This window comes from Aquarana catesbeiana, linkage group LG06 (genome assembly GCF_042186555.1).
Source record: "Aquarana catesbeiana isolate 2022-GZ linkage group LG06, ASM4218655v1, whole genome shotgun sequence".
Lineage (NCBI taxonomy): Eukaryota > Metazoa > Chordata > Amphibia > Anura > Ranidae > Aquarana > Aquarana catesbeiana.
Window position 1 is genome coordinate 118435489 of NC_133329.1, and position 17975 is coordinate 118453463.

The 17975-nt window shown below is 44.5% G+C and overlaps 1 protein-coding gene across 1 annotated transcript in view; it reads right to left on the minus strand.

Annotated features, from left to right (window-relative positions):
• LOC141148042 (kinesin-like protein KIF19) overlaps positions 1 to 17975 on the minus strand; it is a 115758-nt gene that overhangs the window by 78238 nt on the left and 19545 nt on the right. Inside the window, exons 5-6 of the mRNA XM_073635198.1 lie at positions 8306 to 8393; positions 986 to 1122 (exon numbers count right to left, since the gene is read on the minus strand). Coding sequence (XP_073491299.1) covers positions 986 to 1122; positions 8306 to 8393 — 225 coding nt within the window. The remainder of the gene's footprint in view (positions 1 to 985; positions 1123 to 8305; positions 8394 to 17975) is intronic.

Sequence of the window (17975 nt, forward strand, 5' to 3'; positions counted from 1 at the left end):
CTAAAGATGATGCACAAGAAAGCCCGCAAACAGTTTGCTGAAGACAAGCAGACTAAGGACATGGATTACTGGAACCATGTCCTGTGGTCTGATGAGACCAAGATAAACTTATTTGGTTGTCAAGCATGTGTGACAGCAACCAGGTGAGGAGTACAAAGACAAGTGTGTCTTGCCTCAGTCAAGCATGGTGGTGGGAGTGTCATAGTCTGGGGCTGCATGAGTGCTGCCAGCACTGGGGAGCTACAGTTCATTGAGGGAACCATGAATGCCAACAAGTACTGTCACATACTGAAGCAGAGCATGATCCCCTCCCTTCGGAGACTGGGTCGCAGGGCAGTATTCCAACATGATAACGACCCCAAACACACCTCCAAGATGACCACTGTCTTGCTAAAGAATCTCAGGGTAAAGGTAATGGACTGGCCAAGCATGTCTCCAGACCTAAACCCTATTGAGCATCTGTGGGGCATCCTCAAACGGAAGGTGGAAAAGCGCAAGGTCTCTAACATCCACCAGCTCTGTGATGTCGTCATGAAGGAGTGGAAGAGGACTCCAGCTGTGAAGCTCTGGTGAACTCCATGCCCAAGAGGGTTAAGGCAGTGCTGGAAAATAATAGTGGCCACATAAAATACACGTTGGGCCCAATTTGGACATTTTTACTTAGGGGTGTACTCACTTTTGTTGCCAGCAGTTTAGACATTAATGGCTTAATAATGGAGTTATTTTGAGGGGACAGAAAATATACATCATGTTTTACAAGCTGTACACTCACTACTTTATATTGTAGCAAAGTGTCATTTCTTCAGTGTTGTCACATGCAAAGATATAATAAAATATTTACATAAATGTGAGGGGTGTACTAATTTTTGTGAGATACTGTATAATAATATATATATATATATATATATATATATATATATATATATATATATATATATATATATATATATATATATATATTAAACTACATAATTCATATATTTACCTCCAGATATGATAGGGATACAGAACATTCCATACTTTCTCTATTGTCCTCAATAGCTTTGAAGAGGTCATTAAGAGCTTGAATGTATATTCCTGATTCACTGTCCATCCCCAGCATTGTATATGTTTTGCCTGTACCTGAGATAAGTGGAAGGTTAAAATCATACAGACTTATACGCTTTAGCAAATGCAACTATTTATTAGGTAAATAAATATATTATGTGCATACCACCCAACTTTACCTCATTTAGAGGAACTTTCCCTCTTTTGAAACCAAGTCCCTCTGTCCCTCCTTCTTTCTTAGATGTCCCACTTTTGGCCAAATGTAAAGAGCTCTATAAAAATATATTACGTAACTATCAAAAGTGTTTTATGCACTAAACCTTTTATCTAACCTCAAATTTTTTTTGCAATTTTTAAAAGCCAAAAAAAGAGTAGTGATTTGAAAATTGGTTAAATCAATCATTTTTCCTCATGGTCAGTATTACTGGACGCAAGGTAGGGTAGGGGCTTGTCATTTGCCTACAAACTTCATGTCATAATTTGTCCTTCATTCCAATCTTACAAAGTTGGGGGTTATGTATTATGTTTGTGTAGCACCCTCCTAGCAAAGGATGTTGAGTAAATTTAGTTTGGCTTCTTCTGTAATCAAGGGAGCAGTTATTGCTCGACCTGGACTGTTCGGGATTTCACAGGAATTTGAGTGCCTCTCCCCCTGCCTCTAGAAGAAGCTTCCACAGCTTAGGATGAGAGCTTCAGAACAACCAGCCTGTATATTTATCAGGTTCCAGCCAATCCCTGGAGAGGAGTGTCCAGAAAAGGGCTGGAATGGTGACAGACAGGGTTCCTTCCCTTTAGGAGGGTTCTAGAGCCAGAGGGGCTGCTTCCCTCAGGCTGCCCATGGACTGTATAGTTGCTCTTGAGGCCTCAGTGGTGCCAGGGCTAAGGGCCTGGATTGACTTTGCTTGGAACATTGCAGGACCACACCACAGGGAAACTGGTCTGGAGAAGTGCTGTCTCACTCACTGGACAATGTCTGGAGGAAGCTTGAAGGTGGCAGCTGTCCTGGGGACTTGTGAGTAAAGACTCTAAACTGATCTCAGTGACTGTGTAGTGTTCTGGAAGTTGCACTGGGTCCTGGCAGATGCCAAAAAAGACTTGCCTCACAGTCTTCAGCTGTGACACCTTAGACTGTTCAGCACACACTATTACTCTAAGGGAATATTGTCCTCTAATTACTTGGTGCTGAGCAATTTGGAGTATCCCATAACCAAGTCCCCCTCTCCTGTTGTGTTATAGGCTGCTTGGGTGTTTTGATCTTATATGCCACACATTTCTTTGCAGTTTGAAGTTTAGCCCCACCCCTGCTGTATTTTGGTTCTACTTTCTTGACCAACGGTCATGCCTAATGCAAGTGCAGGAAAAAATAAGGCACATGTGAGCCAAAGTAAGTTTTTCAATATTAAGGACATTGAGTCTGCTACTCACTTACATTAGTGGTGTAGTTAAATGCATCTGAAACTGATCCAAAAATGCTTGGTGAGATCTCTGCTAAGTCAATGAAACTAGCAGAGCACAAGAAAACACAGATGAGCACACTGCTACTGGCCATAATAAAACAGATCTCATAACTAATTTTATGTGCAATTACAGATTTACAGTATCTCACAAAAGTGAGTACACCCCTCAAATATTTTATTATATCTTTTCATGTGACAACACTGAAGAAATGACACTTTGCTACAATGTAAAGTAGTGAATGTACAGCTTGTATAACAGTGTAAATTTGCTGTCCCCTCAAAATAACTCAACACACAGCCATTAATGTCTAAACCGCTGGCAACAAAAGTGAGTACGCCCCTAAGTGAAAATGTCCAAATTGGGCCTAAAGTGTCAATATGTTGTGTGGCCACCATTATTTTCCAGCACTGCCTTAACCCTCTTGGGCATGGCGTTCACCAGAGCTTCATAGGTTGAAACTGGAGTCCCCTTCCACTCCTCCATGACGACATCACGGAGCTGGTGGATGTTAGAGACCTTGCGCTCCTCCACCTTCCGTTTGAGGAAGCCCCACAGATGCTCAATAGGGTTTAGGTCTGGAGACATGCTTGACCAGTCCACCACCTTTACCCACATCTTCTTTAGCAAGGCAGCGATTGTCTTGGAGGTGTGTTTGGGGTCGTTATGTTGGAATTCTGCCCTGCGGCCCAGGGCCATCTTAATAGCATCATGGGCCCCTGAGCAAAGTAATGCTCTGGGGCCCCTAAAATGGTGACAGCGCAGGTAAACAGACATCAAGTAGGTAGGAGGCAGATAAGCATTTGGGTGGAGCTCCGCATTAACTACATGAACAATAATTCTGTACAGCAAAGAAAGTGGGAAAACACTACATATATAAAGTAACAACACTGTCCTGTGCATATAATATATCTGCTAGACTGATGCCTCCCCAGCACTATGGCCCCTCTACACCCTAGATATTCCCCCCAGCACTGTTATCATATACCATAAGATACCCCTTGTATTGTGACTCCACTACATCCCTGATACCCACTACACTGTGGCTTCTCTACATCCCTGATACCTCTAGCACTATAGCCACCCAAGCTACCCCAAACATTGCTACCCCCTATACACCCCAGATCCCCCCTCAGCATTGTTTTCCCCCATACACCCTTGATATCCCCTAGCACCATTATTCCATCCATGTAGTACCCCCTTTTCCATTTGAGATACAGTGCATGTAAACTTTTGGCTATGTGCCCATCTCCAGCACTGGACTCACCTATACCAATCAAGCAGGCAGAAGGAGGGGCGGAGGAGGGAGCATCCCTTCGGGCATTCCAAGCCCTTCGGTGCAAACAGTGCTGGACAGCTGGGCTCACCATGACACCATCCACAATGCTACTTCTGCAGGTGGGCTCTCAGTGCTGCCAACTCAGCAGCTCCCACTCCAGCTCCTACCCCGCAGCCTTCGAGTCCAGAGCATTCAAGCTGCATGGGGCGGGTCAGAGCATCACTGGCGCTCCGGCCCTGCCCCTCTCTGCTGGCTGTGAAATAATAGGTATCGTTCTACACAGCACGGCGCACTGCTGCCAGCCTGCCTCCCCTGTGTATCCATTACTCTCAGTGCCATCATGGGGCCCCTAATTTTGGGGCAGCGTGGGCTCAAAGATCAGCTGCTTTGGGGAAAGTGCAGGGGCCCCCCATGCAGCTGGGGCCCCTGGGCAGTGCCTAGGTGTGCCCACTCATTAAGACAGCCCTGCTGCGGCCCAGTCTCCGAAGGGAGTGGATCATGCTCAGCTTCAGTATGTCACAGTACATGTTGGCATTCATGGTTCCATCAATGAACTATAGCTCCCCAGTGCTAGTAGCACTCATGCAGTCCCACACCATGACACTCCCACCACCATGCTTGACTGTAGACAAGACACATTTGTCTTTGTTCTCCTCACCTGGTTGCTGCCACACACGCTTGACACCATCTGAACCAAATAAGTTTATCTTGGTCTCATCAGACCACAGGACATGGTTTGAGTAATCCATGTCCTTAGTCTGCTTGTCTTCAGCAAACCGTTTGTGGGCTTTCTTGTGCATCATCTTTAGAAGTGGCTTCCTTCTGGGACGACAGCCATGCAGACCAGTTTGATGCAGTGTGCGCCGTATGGTCCGAGCACTGAGAAGCTGACCCCCCACCCCTTCAACCTCTGCAGCAATGCCGGCAGGACTCATACGTCTATTTCCCAAAGACAACCTCTGGATATGGCGCTGAGCACATGCACTCAACTTCTTTGGTCGACCATGGGGAGGCCTGTTCTGAGTGGAACCTGTCCTGTTAAACTGATGTATGCTCTTGGCCACCATGCTGCAGCTCAGTTTCAGGGTCTTGGCAATCTTCTTATAGCCTAGGCCATCTTTATGTAGAGCAACAATTCTTTTTTTTCAGATCCTCAGAGAGTTCTTTGTCATGAGGTGCCATGTTGAACTTCCAGTGACCAGTATGAGAGCCTGAGAGCGATAACACCAAATATAACACACCTGCTCCCCATTCACACCTGAGACCTTGTAACATTAACGAGTCACATGACACCGGGGAGGGAAAATAGCTAATTTGGCCCAATTTGGACATTTTCACTTAGGGGTGTACTCACTTTTGTTGCAAGCGGTTTAGACATTAATGGCTGTGTGTTGAGTTATTTTGAGGGGACAGAAAATTTACACTGCTATACAAGCTGTACACTCACTACTTTACATTGTAGCAAAGTGTCATTTCTTCAGTGTTGTCATATGAAAAGATATAATAAAATATTTACAAAAATGTGACGGGTGTACTCACTTTTGTGACATACTGTATATATGTGGATGTATTGAGATCTGTATTACTAGTATCATATAGGTTACCTTATCCTCTAGGGGAGCCACATGAAGTCCACAAACAATTTTAGGCTTTTTTTCTATTCTTTTTTTGCATTGTGTAAAAACTTTTTAATGAAAGCTCCAAGCTCCACTGCAGCTCCATTTTTCTGTCGCAGGCCATGGGTCTAAACTTAGGTAAGCTGTTAAGTTAGACATTGCTGTAGCTGAAACTGAGTTAATGACCTTTTCTTCTCCATTACATGTTCAGGGCTAGCAGTGGCGGTGTGTCCATAAGAGCACACGGGCGCCGCCCCCTCCCTCCAGCCACCCCTCTATCACCAATAGATAGATTCATGCATTGCATAAATCTATCTATGGCGGCTGCTGCCACCCCCTATTTAGGCCCAGGGCGCCTGAATTACAGCTGCGGGGTATTTTTTTTAAGCACCTGATTAGAGCCGTAGGCTCCAATAGGTGTCAAAAATGGTAAACAGCAGTTCACTCAGCTGTGTTAAAAAAGCGAATGAATATTCGCTTTCCTAACACTGAACCGCCTCTCCGCCAATCAGGTGCTTGGGTCTGTTACCCGTCACCTAATTTGCTGAAATGACAGGCGCTGTGACTGGCCTATCAGGAGTCCAATCATAGGAGAGGAGAGGACAGGAGGAGCAGACAGGAGAAGACAAGGACGAGGACAAGGAGGAAACCGCTTGCCGCCATTACCCGCTGCTCCACCAAGACAGGGTAAGTGCCGGGCAGACGGCGGGCGGGGGGGCACAGTGACACCATTCAATGGGCACAGTGGGAGCAATTAATGGGCGTAGTGGCAGCATTTGATGGCACAGTGGGAGCATTTGATGGCACAGTGGCTGCGTTTGATGGCACAGTGGCTGCGTTTGATGGGTACAGTGTCGGTAATTGATGGGTACAGTGTCGGTAATTGATGGGCACAGTGGCGGCAAATGATGAGCACAGTGGCTGCGTTTGATGGTACAGTGAGGCTGCAATTGATGGGGGGGTTTCAGTTTGTTTGCGCCCCCCCAAAAAATTTTGAGCACCAGCCGCCACTGAGGGCTAGTAATTACCTGCTCAGACCCAAGACCTTCATCCTGGAAGGGGAAAAGGCCAAATACTCTTGTATTATTGGGTATTTCTAAGAGCTTTAGAGGAGTAGAGGAGTGGGAGAGTGCAGCAAATGTAGGTATCAGTGGGTGGGTCGGGGTTAGCTTTTAGGAGAACTTTTTCCTGAATAGATAAAGTGGCACATTCTTTTTATACTGTATGCACATTTGTATAACAATCACTGTATATACCCTGTTTCCCCGAAAATAAGCCCTACCCCGAAAATAAGACCTAGCGTAATTTTCGGGGATGGCTGCAATATAAGCCCTACCCCAAAAATAAGCCCTAGTTAGTCGTTGTAAAAATATTTAATCCGTTTTGTAAAAAGATTTCATGTGCAGTGTCTCCTTTTGTAACTTTATTGTGGAAAATGCCTTACTTACAGCACTGCTGGGCGCTCACGTGGCCCGCCGAAGCTCTTCCCCTCCCGACTGAAGTCAGCGGCCCCTCCCTCTGCAGTGCTCGGAGCGGGGAAGAAGAGCTCCGGCGGGTCACGTGAGCGCCCAGCAGCGCTGCAAATAAGGTATTTTTCCACAATAAAGTCACAAAAGGAGACACACTGCAGTGCACATTAGATAATCTTTTTACAAAATGGATTACATCATTTTACAATGACGTTAACCAAGGTTTATTTTCTGAGATGACGGGGGGGGGGACCGTGGAGGTTTTTTAGAACATAGAGAGGGGTAAATGACACAGGACAAGTACTGTGCTGTCTATCATGCTTTAGGATCAGGATTTTTTTTTTTTTTTTTTTTAGAGTTACAACCACTTTAAGATCATCATGATGACATGACTGTATTTGAATAAATATAGATTATTGTACATATTGTAAATAACTAAGACATCCCCTGAAAATAAGCCCTAGTGTGGGGGTCAGCAAATAGTAGATCGCGGACAGGTGACTGGTACATCGCGGTCTGGGCTTGCTGAAACACCATTCCAGAGCAACAGAGTGCAATGCAGAGGGACTACTTGCAAAGTTGGAGCTGTAGTAGAGAACAAGAGCCCCATAAGCCGATGTCTCCTCTGTAGTGCTGGCTCCTGTCCCATTCGGAGTGATACCGATTACACTCTACCTCTTATCCTGGCTAGCTGATTCCAGAGCGGTGCCAGGAGCAGAAAAGAAGAAATCTTCAGGTCGGTGTGAAGCAATAAACTGGGCATAATAGTATAGGGCTGCTTTCACACTGATGTGCTGCGGTTTACCCACACCACGGGTGCAGTGAAGTGTACCTTCAGCTTTACTGCAGGTTTGCTGTGCTTAGCCATAGGCTTCTATTTTATCTTGCGGGTTTGGTGCCCTTTCTGAAAGTGCATCAAAACTCTAACCAAAACTGAGACTCAACTGCAGGGTTTTACCACCCCCCAAGTTGACGTGCTCATTCACAAGTGAAGCAGGCACTGCTGCTCCTCTGAAAAGCAATCCGAGTGCATTTGACAGGTGGTGAGGAGGCGATATGTTGCCTCCTCACCATCTAATTTAAACCCATTACTGCTGTGCAATGCATGCGATTGCGACAAGTTAGTATGACAATTAAAGGTTTAAATCAGGTGCGAGGAGGCGACACTGTGCCCGGTGGTCTGGGATTCTCCCATGTTGTTCAGGTAAATCTCCACCTCTTTAAGGTTGCCTACCCCTGCCCTAGTATGTTTTTTGTAGCCAAAATTAATATAAGCCCCGGTCTTATTTTCGTGGAAACACAGAATGTAGATATTATAATGCATGTTGTGGCGGTCTCTAGTGGAGGCCTGAGATGTAGTCATTTCCCTGCGTTCATATACTATAATGTTAAAAACACAATTTTCTTGCTTAATGGTTTACATCCAGATGCTTTACTACCTGTTGGGCCATAAGCAAACACTGTAGCATTATATCCTCTAACAATGCCATCAACCAGGTTTTTGGTAGTTGATTCATAGACGTGTTCCTGAATAAAAAAAAAACATTTCTTGAGTGAAGAAATTCAAAATAAATGCATTTTCTACATAAAGGTTTAACATTGCCCGACATCATGTACACTCTGCTCATGCTGCACAGAAATCTTAAGCACTGTTATTAACCCTGCTCATTTCACCTCTGTGAACTTCAGCACATACCCCCATACATAGCTCCCAATTGTCCCTGATTTCGAGGGACTGTCCCTGATTTGGAGCAATGTCCCTCTGTCCCTCATTCCTCCTCATTTGTCCCTCATTTTGGTCTGATCTATATAGATGTATATACAATGTGCTTTTTATCTATCATAAAGTGTTTTCCAGCGCTAAATCTGATTTCTAAATTGCTGCATTTGTAAATTCCAAAAGCCAATATAAAGGAATAGTAGTGGTAAAAAAAAGAACTTGTGAGTTTAACCAATCTTGTTTTTTTGTACAATTCTCTTTTAAGGGGCGTGGCAAGGGGTGTGTCCTATGCCTGCATACTTTTGCTGATTGGTGTCCCTCATTCCTATCTCAAAACGTTGGGAGGTATGCCCATATAATTGAGATAAGGAGATGGGGAGGAGCTCTGTAGTCCTAACACACTTTCTGTCCTAGGGCAGCATTGCTCCCCTATAGATACAGTAGGGTGAGTGAGCGTTTTTCACCCTAGGAAAGAAAGTGTGTTACTGGCAGGATCGCTAGGTGAAAATAAAGGCAACCAGTCTGACAAATCCTAAAATCATCGCAGGTTAGTATATGTTTATGTAGATCCCCTCTGACACCCCAAAGGCAGGAAGACATCTCCAGAGGCAGGGGCAGGATAGCATTTCACCCCCAGGGTTAAGTCCATGGTTAAAATGAGGGATCGAGAAAGAATATTGGGCACCAGTCACTTTTGTCTTTTCAAAGTTTTATTGCAAAAAGGTTAAGGAGGTGAGGGTTAGGGGTCCCAGATATTGTGGCAGATGACTTACAGTTTCTCCAGATCAATGTCCAGCTTCATTGTGTTAGAACCCTTAAGCCAACCCGGCAACACTATAAGCACATTCCCACATTTCAGTGTGTCCTCCAAGTGAATCACCAGGCCCTTCTGAGAGACCGTTTGCATGTCAGCACGATATACACCAATTTTTCTATTTATATCTCCCGTCTGAGAGACCAGCCTTCTTCCTGGCTCTCTCCAGCGAGCAGGAATGTAAGTTCCCGCTACACGAAGAATGTATGCGGCCTAAGGGTTGGTTCACATCATTTGTTTCTAATGTCTATAACTATCTTTATAGTGCCATCTGCAGGTCAGAACAATAAACATCATATAAAATTTTAGTAAAAAGGACACAGGTCACCAATTTTATCACTTATTTATAAATAGGTTGGTTCACCTTTGCCTAAAAACTACCTATGCAGTTAAGGGACGTCTGTAGATAAAAACAAACTGTGCAACTTTGACCAAAGTTGAACAATACCTGTTTATGTACTGTACCTTATGAAGCCCGACTGGAAAACTTCCAGGACTTTGGTAGGGATGTTGCTAAGAGGTGGCTAGCTGTGGCTGTTCACCTTCACAGGAGTGAGCTCTCAAACGCTCAGAGCTACTGCATCAGGGGAGAGAAAGCACATGTGAGGGGGTTTGAAGAAGAGAAAGAGCTCACTCCTCTGTTGGTGGAGGTCAGTGTTGCCAACCACCCGTAGATTTACGGGCAGCCCGTAAATTTCACCCCATTTTCGGGCTGCCCCTAAAAAAGATGGCTGCGGGCCGACCATGCAACTGCGCATGCCCTGTTCTGAAGCCTGCCGGGCTCGGGAAAGCTCGTACACATTTGGCCGGGCGGCGCATGCACAGTAATGGCGCCGCCTGGCTCTATTTTTTGAATGGAAGCCAAGCCACTCATTCTTGGCGGTGCGGTGCGGCCTCGCCCAATCCCCAGATCAGAAGAGGAGCCAAGGAGGGGTTAGGACAGTGACATTGTGTGTGTCTGTGAGGAGATAATAAAAAGGCAGAGGAGGACATTACTGGCAGGGGGAGGGGGGTGAAGCCATGAAGGGAACAGAGGAGGATACTGATGTGCTGCCCTGTGGAGAGGTGAAAGGGGCACAGAAGGAGGACGCTGATGTGAAGAATTAATATGAAGGGGGACAGAGGAGAAAACTAGTGTGAGGGGGTGAGGAGGACACTAGCTTGTCCGCGCAGCTTCTGACCGCCTCCTGTGTTATGTCCGAAGCCTCTGTCCACCTCCTGTGTTATGTCCACAACAGCAAAACAAATACTCTTGCGCACAAATGTGTTGACCAGGCAATCCAAACTTCAGAGTGGATAATATCTTAGGCCTTGCTGCCCTCCAGGATAGGGGTATCCTAGCAGTCAAAAAAGAGGGCGCACCAGCCTTGTGCATTATCCTTTGATATATTTATTAAAAGAAAAAGTATTAAAAACTACTCACAAGAATGGCAAGAAAACCACAATGTACAGTAACAGTCTTTGGCTTATGACAATCTGTCTACCGGTAACAGTCTCCAGATCCTAGAGAGAGGACATGCGAATCACTGCTGGCTGACGCGTTTTGAAGGATTGCCTTTTCCTCAGAGCCTACTGAAGGTAATCCTTTGAAACGCGTCAGCCAGCAGTGGTTCGCACGTCCACTCTCTAGGATCTGGAGACTGCTACCAGTAGACGGATTGTCATAAGCCAAAGATTGTTACATTGTGGTTTTCATTCTGTTCTTGTGAGTAGTTTTTAATACTTTTTCTTTTAATAAATATATCAAAGGATAATGCACAAGGCTGGTGTGTCCTCTTTTTTCTATTCTCTATTATGTTCGCAGCCTCTGTCCACCTCCTGTATCATGTCCGCAGCCTCTGTCCACCTCCTCTGTCATGTCCGCAGCCTCTGTCCACCTCCTGTATCATGTCCGCAGCCTCTGTCCACCTCCTGTATCATGTCCCCAGTCTCTGTCCACCTCCTGTATCATGTCCGCAGCCTCTGTCCACCTTCTGTATCATGTCCCCAGCCTCTGTCCACCTCCTGTATCATGTCCGCAGCCTCTGTCCACCTTCTGTATCATGTCCGCAGCCTCTGTCTACCTCCTGTATCTTACATAGTCTTACATAGTAGGTGAGGTTGAAAAAAGACACAAGTCCATCAAGTCCAACCTATGTGTGTGATTATGTGTCAGTATTACATTACATATCCCTGTATATTGCGGTCATTCAGGTGATTACCTAATAGTTTCTTGAAGCTATCAATGCTCCCCGCTGAGACCACCGCCTGTGGAAGGGAATTCCACATCCTTGCCGCTTGTATCCTTGCCGCTCCTGTATCATAGCTGCAGCCTCTGTCCACCTCCTGTATCATGTACGCAGCCTCTGTCCATCTCCTGTATTATATCCACAGCCTCTGTACACCTTCTGTATCATGTCCGCAGCCTCTGTCCACTTCCTGTATCATGTCTGCAGCCTCTGTCCACTTCCTGTATCATGTCCGCAGCCTCTGTCCACCTTCTGTATCATGTCCGCAGCCTCTGTCTACCTCCTGTATCATGTCCGCAGCCTCTGTCCACCTCCTGTATCATGTCCGCAGCCTCTGTCCACCTCTTGTATCATGTCCGCAGCCTCTGTCCACCTCCTGTGTTATGTCCGCAGCCTCTGTCCACCTCCTGTGTTATGTCCACAGCCTCTGTCCACCTCCTGTGTTATGTCCGCAGCCTCTGTGCACCTCCTGTGTTATGTCCGCAGCCTCTGTCCACCTCCTGTATCATGTCCGCAGCCTCTGTCCACCTCCTGTATCATGTCCGCAGCCTCTGTCCACCTTCTGTATCACGTCTGCAGCCTCTGTCCACCTCCTGTATCATAGCTGCAGCCTCTGTCCACCTCCTGTATCATGTCCGCAGCCTCTGTCCATCTCCTGTATTATATCCACAGCCTCTGTACACCTTCTGTATCATGTCCACAGCCTCTGTCCACTTCCTGTATCATGTCTGCAGCCTCTGTCCACTTCCTGTATCATGTCCGCAGCCTCTAATCATCTCTTGTATCATGCCTGCAGTCTCTGACCATCTCTTGTCTTTTATCATGTCTGCAGTCTCTGAGGGGGAGTCTGGAGAGGAGTCAAGAGTGGGAGTGCTTCCAGGATGGGGGTACTGAGAGGAGTCAGACATGTGTGGACTGTGGAGAGAAGACTATTGGATAAAACCAGAGCCGTCAAGCTGGAGCCATCTGACTGAGCCCTGCATGGTGCACCTGAGAGGAGGTCAGTGACAGCGTCCCCAGGCAATTCTGAGGGGGGTGCTGATGTAAGGGGAGGGTGAATAATGTAAGGGGGCACTGATATAAAAGTTCCCCCCTATATTAGTAACCACCCCCCTTATCTTAGTGTATTCACTCTCTGGAAGGTGGCCTCTAGTCACCAGAGTGCCCCCAACATCAGAGTTCCTGGCATTCCCCTTTACATCAGAATCTGCAGGATCCCCCTTACAGTGCAGTACATACTGCAGACCCTAAAATAAGTGGGAACTCTGATGTAAAGGGAACGCAGTGGACTCTGATATAAGGTGGTCTCTGGTCACCAGAGCCCCCCTACATCAGAGTTCCCCCTTAGATCATGATCGCCAGCGTTCCCCTTTACATAAGAGTTCCCTTACAGGGGGAATTCTGCTGACTCTGATGTAAGGGGGAACTCTGTGCTGACTGGCTTAGATTACCCGGACCTTCATGTAAATGGAGAAATATGTTTTTTGACTTTTGTTTAACTTAAACACATTGCTAATAGCATTAGCTATATGTTTATAGATTAAATATTGATATTTGCACTGTTTAGCAATGAAAACTGTAATTTTAGATACTTTGTTGCAGTGCCAGTAAAAAATGTGGCCCTGTCAGTAAATGTCATCATTTTTGCCAGTAAAAAAATTGTGCCATTTGTAAATTTTAGCATCTGCCAGTAAATTTCACTTCGGTGGGGGGTTGGCAACTCTGGTGGAGGTAAACAGAAACAGCTAGTCATCTCTTAATACCATTCCAGGTGTTTTCCAGTCAGGCTTTGAGAGGTATGTAAATTGCCTACACCCATAGCAAAGACGTTATTCAACTTTGGTCAGAGCTGTACAGTTTGTTTCTATCTACAGATGTCCCTTTTCTGCATAGGCATTTTTTTGGTAAGGGTGAACTATGCCTTTAACCACCTCCCATCGGCCGTATTGTCAAATGACGCGCGGACGGTGGCTCTCTCATTCTGGGACGATGTTATATGATGCTGTCCCACTATAACCGCGCTTGGGCGTCTGAGGGGGCGCATGGTGATTGGTGGTGCGCTCTGTCCCTGGGACACGGTGCATCACTGACCTCAGTAAAGAGTCGAACACAAGGCTCTTTACCCATGTGATCAGCTGTGTCCAATCACAGCTGATCACATGTAAACAAAGAAATTCCAGTTATCAGCATTCGTTTCCTCACACTGACAGCGTGTGAGGAGAGGAGAGACGATCAGGGGCATTTCCTCACAGGGGAGATCTGCACAGATAATCAGGGTACAGTGCCCATCAGTGATGCCAATCTGTGCTGCTTTTCATTGCCCATCAGTGCCTGCTTATCAGTGCCGCCCATCAGTGCCCACAAGTGTCACCTATCAGTGCCCATCAGTGCCACCTATCAGTGCTGCATATTATAGCCACCTCTTCAGTGCCCATCAGTGCAGCCTTTTAGTGCTCATCAGTGCAGCCTATCAGTGCTCATCAGTGCAGCCTATCCGTGCCCATCAGTGCACCTTATCAGTGGCCATAAGTGCCACCTCATCAGCGCACAGTGAAGGAGAAAAATGACTTATTCACAAAATGTTATAACAGAAACTAAGAAAAACTTTTTTTCTTTTTTTTTAAAATTCGGTCTTTTTTTTATTTTTTTTTAGCAAAAAATAAAAACCCAGTGGTGATTAAATACCCCCAAAAGAAAGCTCTATCTGTCTCAAAAAAATTATAAAACTTTAGTTTGGGTACAGCATTGCATGACCGCGCAAGTAAGAAAAGCCTCTAAGAAATAAGACTTGTCTGTGTGATCTATAGAGAAGCAAGTTTCAACTGTCTGTTTATTAGGGATGCACCGCTATACCGGCAGCCTAAAATTATTGGCCGAAAATAAGCTTATTGGTGTTTTGCTGATAGAAATAAAAAGGTGCCAATAATAGACACTGAAAAATGTGTACAATTTTTGCCTCGGTTTTCATAGGTCATGTGACTCAAAAACTGCATCAAAAACACAACAGGGGTGCATTTTTGATGCATTTTTGCAGCATTTTCAATGCATTTTAATGGGAAGGTGCCTTACAAGCAATGGAAGCAAAAGGGACCAGTCTGAAGACATACATAGAATTATAGAATGGTAAACCTATATGTTATATGAAAATATCATGATTTTTGCTGTGTATTTCATCATATACTCTTTGATTGTTTTTATATTTAGATGATGAAGCTATGACTATATGTTTTCATGACCATCTTCCTAATGGGCTCCATTGAATGCATTTGACCATGTCCGCATGCCTGCCTTCATGCACAATTATCATTGGTGTATATAACATGGAGCCATTATTTTTGGTTTCCATGTAAATTTATTAAATCTTTCTTCCTTTACTATTTATCAAGTCATTGGAATTCAACAACATCGCTGTTTTATATATGTTCCCGTCTTTTTTATTTTGAGGCTTGGTCCATATCCGCCCAGCGCACGGGAGCCCGTCTTTTCCCTTTGGGAGGGTGGGCGCCTGTTACATGTGGCATTCCTGTTTGCCCCTTGGTCGCCCTCAGGGTATCTGGACTTCTGCGACTGTTTTTGCGCCGGTGGGCTCGATCTGCATGACGCTCTCCCATGGCCCTTTTGCGATGGGTCGGCGCCATGCAGCTCTTGCCCTGGGGGTCCCCCATGCGTTTTTTTCTCTGTGGTTTTCTCCACATGCTTTAAAAAACCCTTTTCTCTTGTGTTTTGATCCCCCCTTTTTTATTCTTACTTTCTTGATTTTTTTTGGTTTTGAATCCTTTCTGTGTTGCTCTGTGGTTGCCATGGTAACCACTGAGGACATGCTTTTATCGTTTCCGGCTCACTAAGACGTCAGGATTGCTCAGCTTCTGAGCATCGTGAGTTGTCTACTCGCCCTGCCTTGAGGCGCGGTGAGGTGACGTCATTGCGTTATAATACGCAGTGACGCCTTTCATGGATGCCAACAAACAACATTATTAGCAGTTGAATAGCCGGCGGCTTTTGAAGCCCGCTAATGGCGCGCTAATCAGTGCAAACTTTGCCTCTCGGGACCAACAACGTCTCAGTTACATGTGTCCACATACCCACTCTAAGTAAGTAAAGCTTGTTTTTTTTTTTGGCAGTTTCAGCTTATCCTTCTATATATGCAAAACATACCTGGAGAGGGAGAGAATTTCTTTTCTTTTCTTCTCTCCCCTTCCCTCTTTCCCATTATGAAAATTCAACTTTTTATCTAAGATATAAACATTGTATTCATTTGCCATTAAAGGGAATGTTTTCTTTTTGGCAAATGAAATGGGTTATGCAATATGTTTGCTATGAAGCCCCATATGGCTCAAATGACCATAATACCAGTATTTTTTTGTACATATATACATACTGTTTATTACAATAGGATATCTGATCATTTCCCAGGATTTTTTCTGTGGCTATGCCATGAGGGCTGCTTCATGGGGACCTTTGTGAGGGCTATTTCGAGCCCAGACGGGGTTCATCGCCTCTTGATTGACAGACAGTGGCAAATTTACCTTCCTATGAAATTTTGATTTTAATGTATCTGCATGAAAATCCTTTAGAATTTAATGTCGGTATGTATGTTGGACATGCTAGAATGCTACAATGTTGATGCTGCCTTGAAACGTTATGTTGAAACTACTATTCTAGTTTTCTTTCAGAATGTATTTGTACCCTCTCCTATAATGCCTCTGAGGAAGGGATAATTTTCCTGAAACATGTCAGGCCAAAAGGAGAAAATCTACATTCATTGGAATTTGTAATAATTCACTAGAAGCATTTTTTGTCTTTTCATAAATGTATTATACAAATTGTTGCTATGTTTGTCATTACACATGTGCCTTTTTAAACAAAATAACTTTTCTAAATAAATGACATATTTTATGATACATGATTTTTTTTTTTTTCTGTTCGCCCATAAAGTCCCAGTGTACCGGGGGGTACATGTGTCCCTTTTGTAGGGTCCCCATCTAACAAATGTTTGGGATGTTGGCAACATTTTAGTGAGAATAATAAACAATTCTCCTTGTGGTTCACCATTTATGTACATAGAATTTAAAGGTATGCATTCTTCTTGAGCTTTTCTTGCACTTTTTTTTTTTAACACAAAATCGCTTCAAAAACTATTAATTAAAATATCAATATAATACAACTATGTATAAATACTGTCCATTTCGGTTTCCGGCCAAGTGCATCCAGAATTTTCAGTTTCGGTCCAGAATTTTCATTTCAGTGCACCACTACTTTTTGTTTATTTATTTATTTATTTATTTATTTATTTTTTATGAAAGATAATCCAATTGGTGGATCAGACAGAATGCTACTATTGGTAGATAAGTTTAAATTTACACTGTGTTCATGCTAAATTACAGTTGATTTTTGCTAAATACTTTGCCTACTAAAGTAAAATAACTATACGATTCGATTCTGTATGCATTCAAATATCATTTAAAATGTAAAGCTATATAGAGAGCAGGCATTTTAAATAATTATCTGCAAAATCTGAGCCCAGAAAAACATCAAGAACTTCCATTTCCAATCCATTTTTGGCATAAATTTAGAAATGTAAACAGAATATAGCATAAACTGATGATTGTCTATTGTTTATAATTCAGCAATCACTACATGCAAGAAAAAAAAAATCAAATATATTTTTAAACTGTTCCAAAATGCTGCAATTTAGTGCCTATGTTTAAAGCGTTTGTTAACCCCAAAATATACAGCATTTTCTACCCTCCCCTCTCTGTGCTGACTCGGATATATCAAGGCTGCTGAGCTCTGACACTGGAGACAGCATACGCAGGGCCATCTTAACCGATTGCCGACTGGCTCGCGCCGATATATGTCGGCAGAAGGGCACGTACAGGCACATTAACGTACCTGTACGTTGCCCTTTAAGAAGCGGCTTGCGGACACACGCGCGCCTCGATCTCTGTGAGTGTGATTGCGGGTCCCGCGGACTCGATGTCCGCGGGGATACCTGCAATCGTCTCACGGAGAGGAAGAATGGGGAAATGCTGATGTAAACAAGCATTTCCCCATTCCGCCTAGTGACACTGACACTGATCACTTCACAGTTCCCTGTAATCAGGAGCGGTGATCAGCGTCTTGTCACACATAGCCCATCCCCCCACAGTTAGAATCACTCCTTAGGACACACTTAACCCCTACAGCACCCCCTAGTGGTTAACCCCTTCACTGTCAGTCACGTTTACACAGTAATCAATGCATTTGTAATCGCACTGATCGCTGTATAAATGTGAATGGTCCCAAAATAGCCCCAAAAGTGTCCAATCTGTCCGCCATAATGTCGCAGTCACAATAAAATTCGCTGA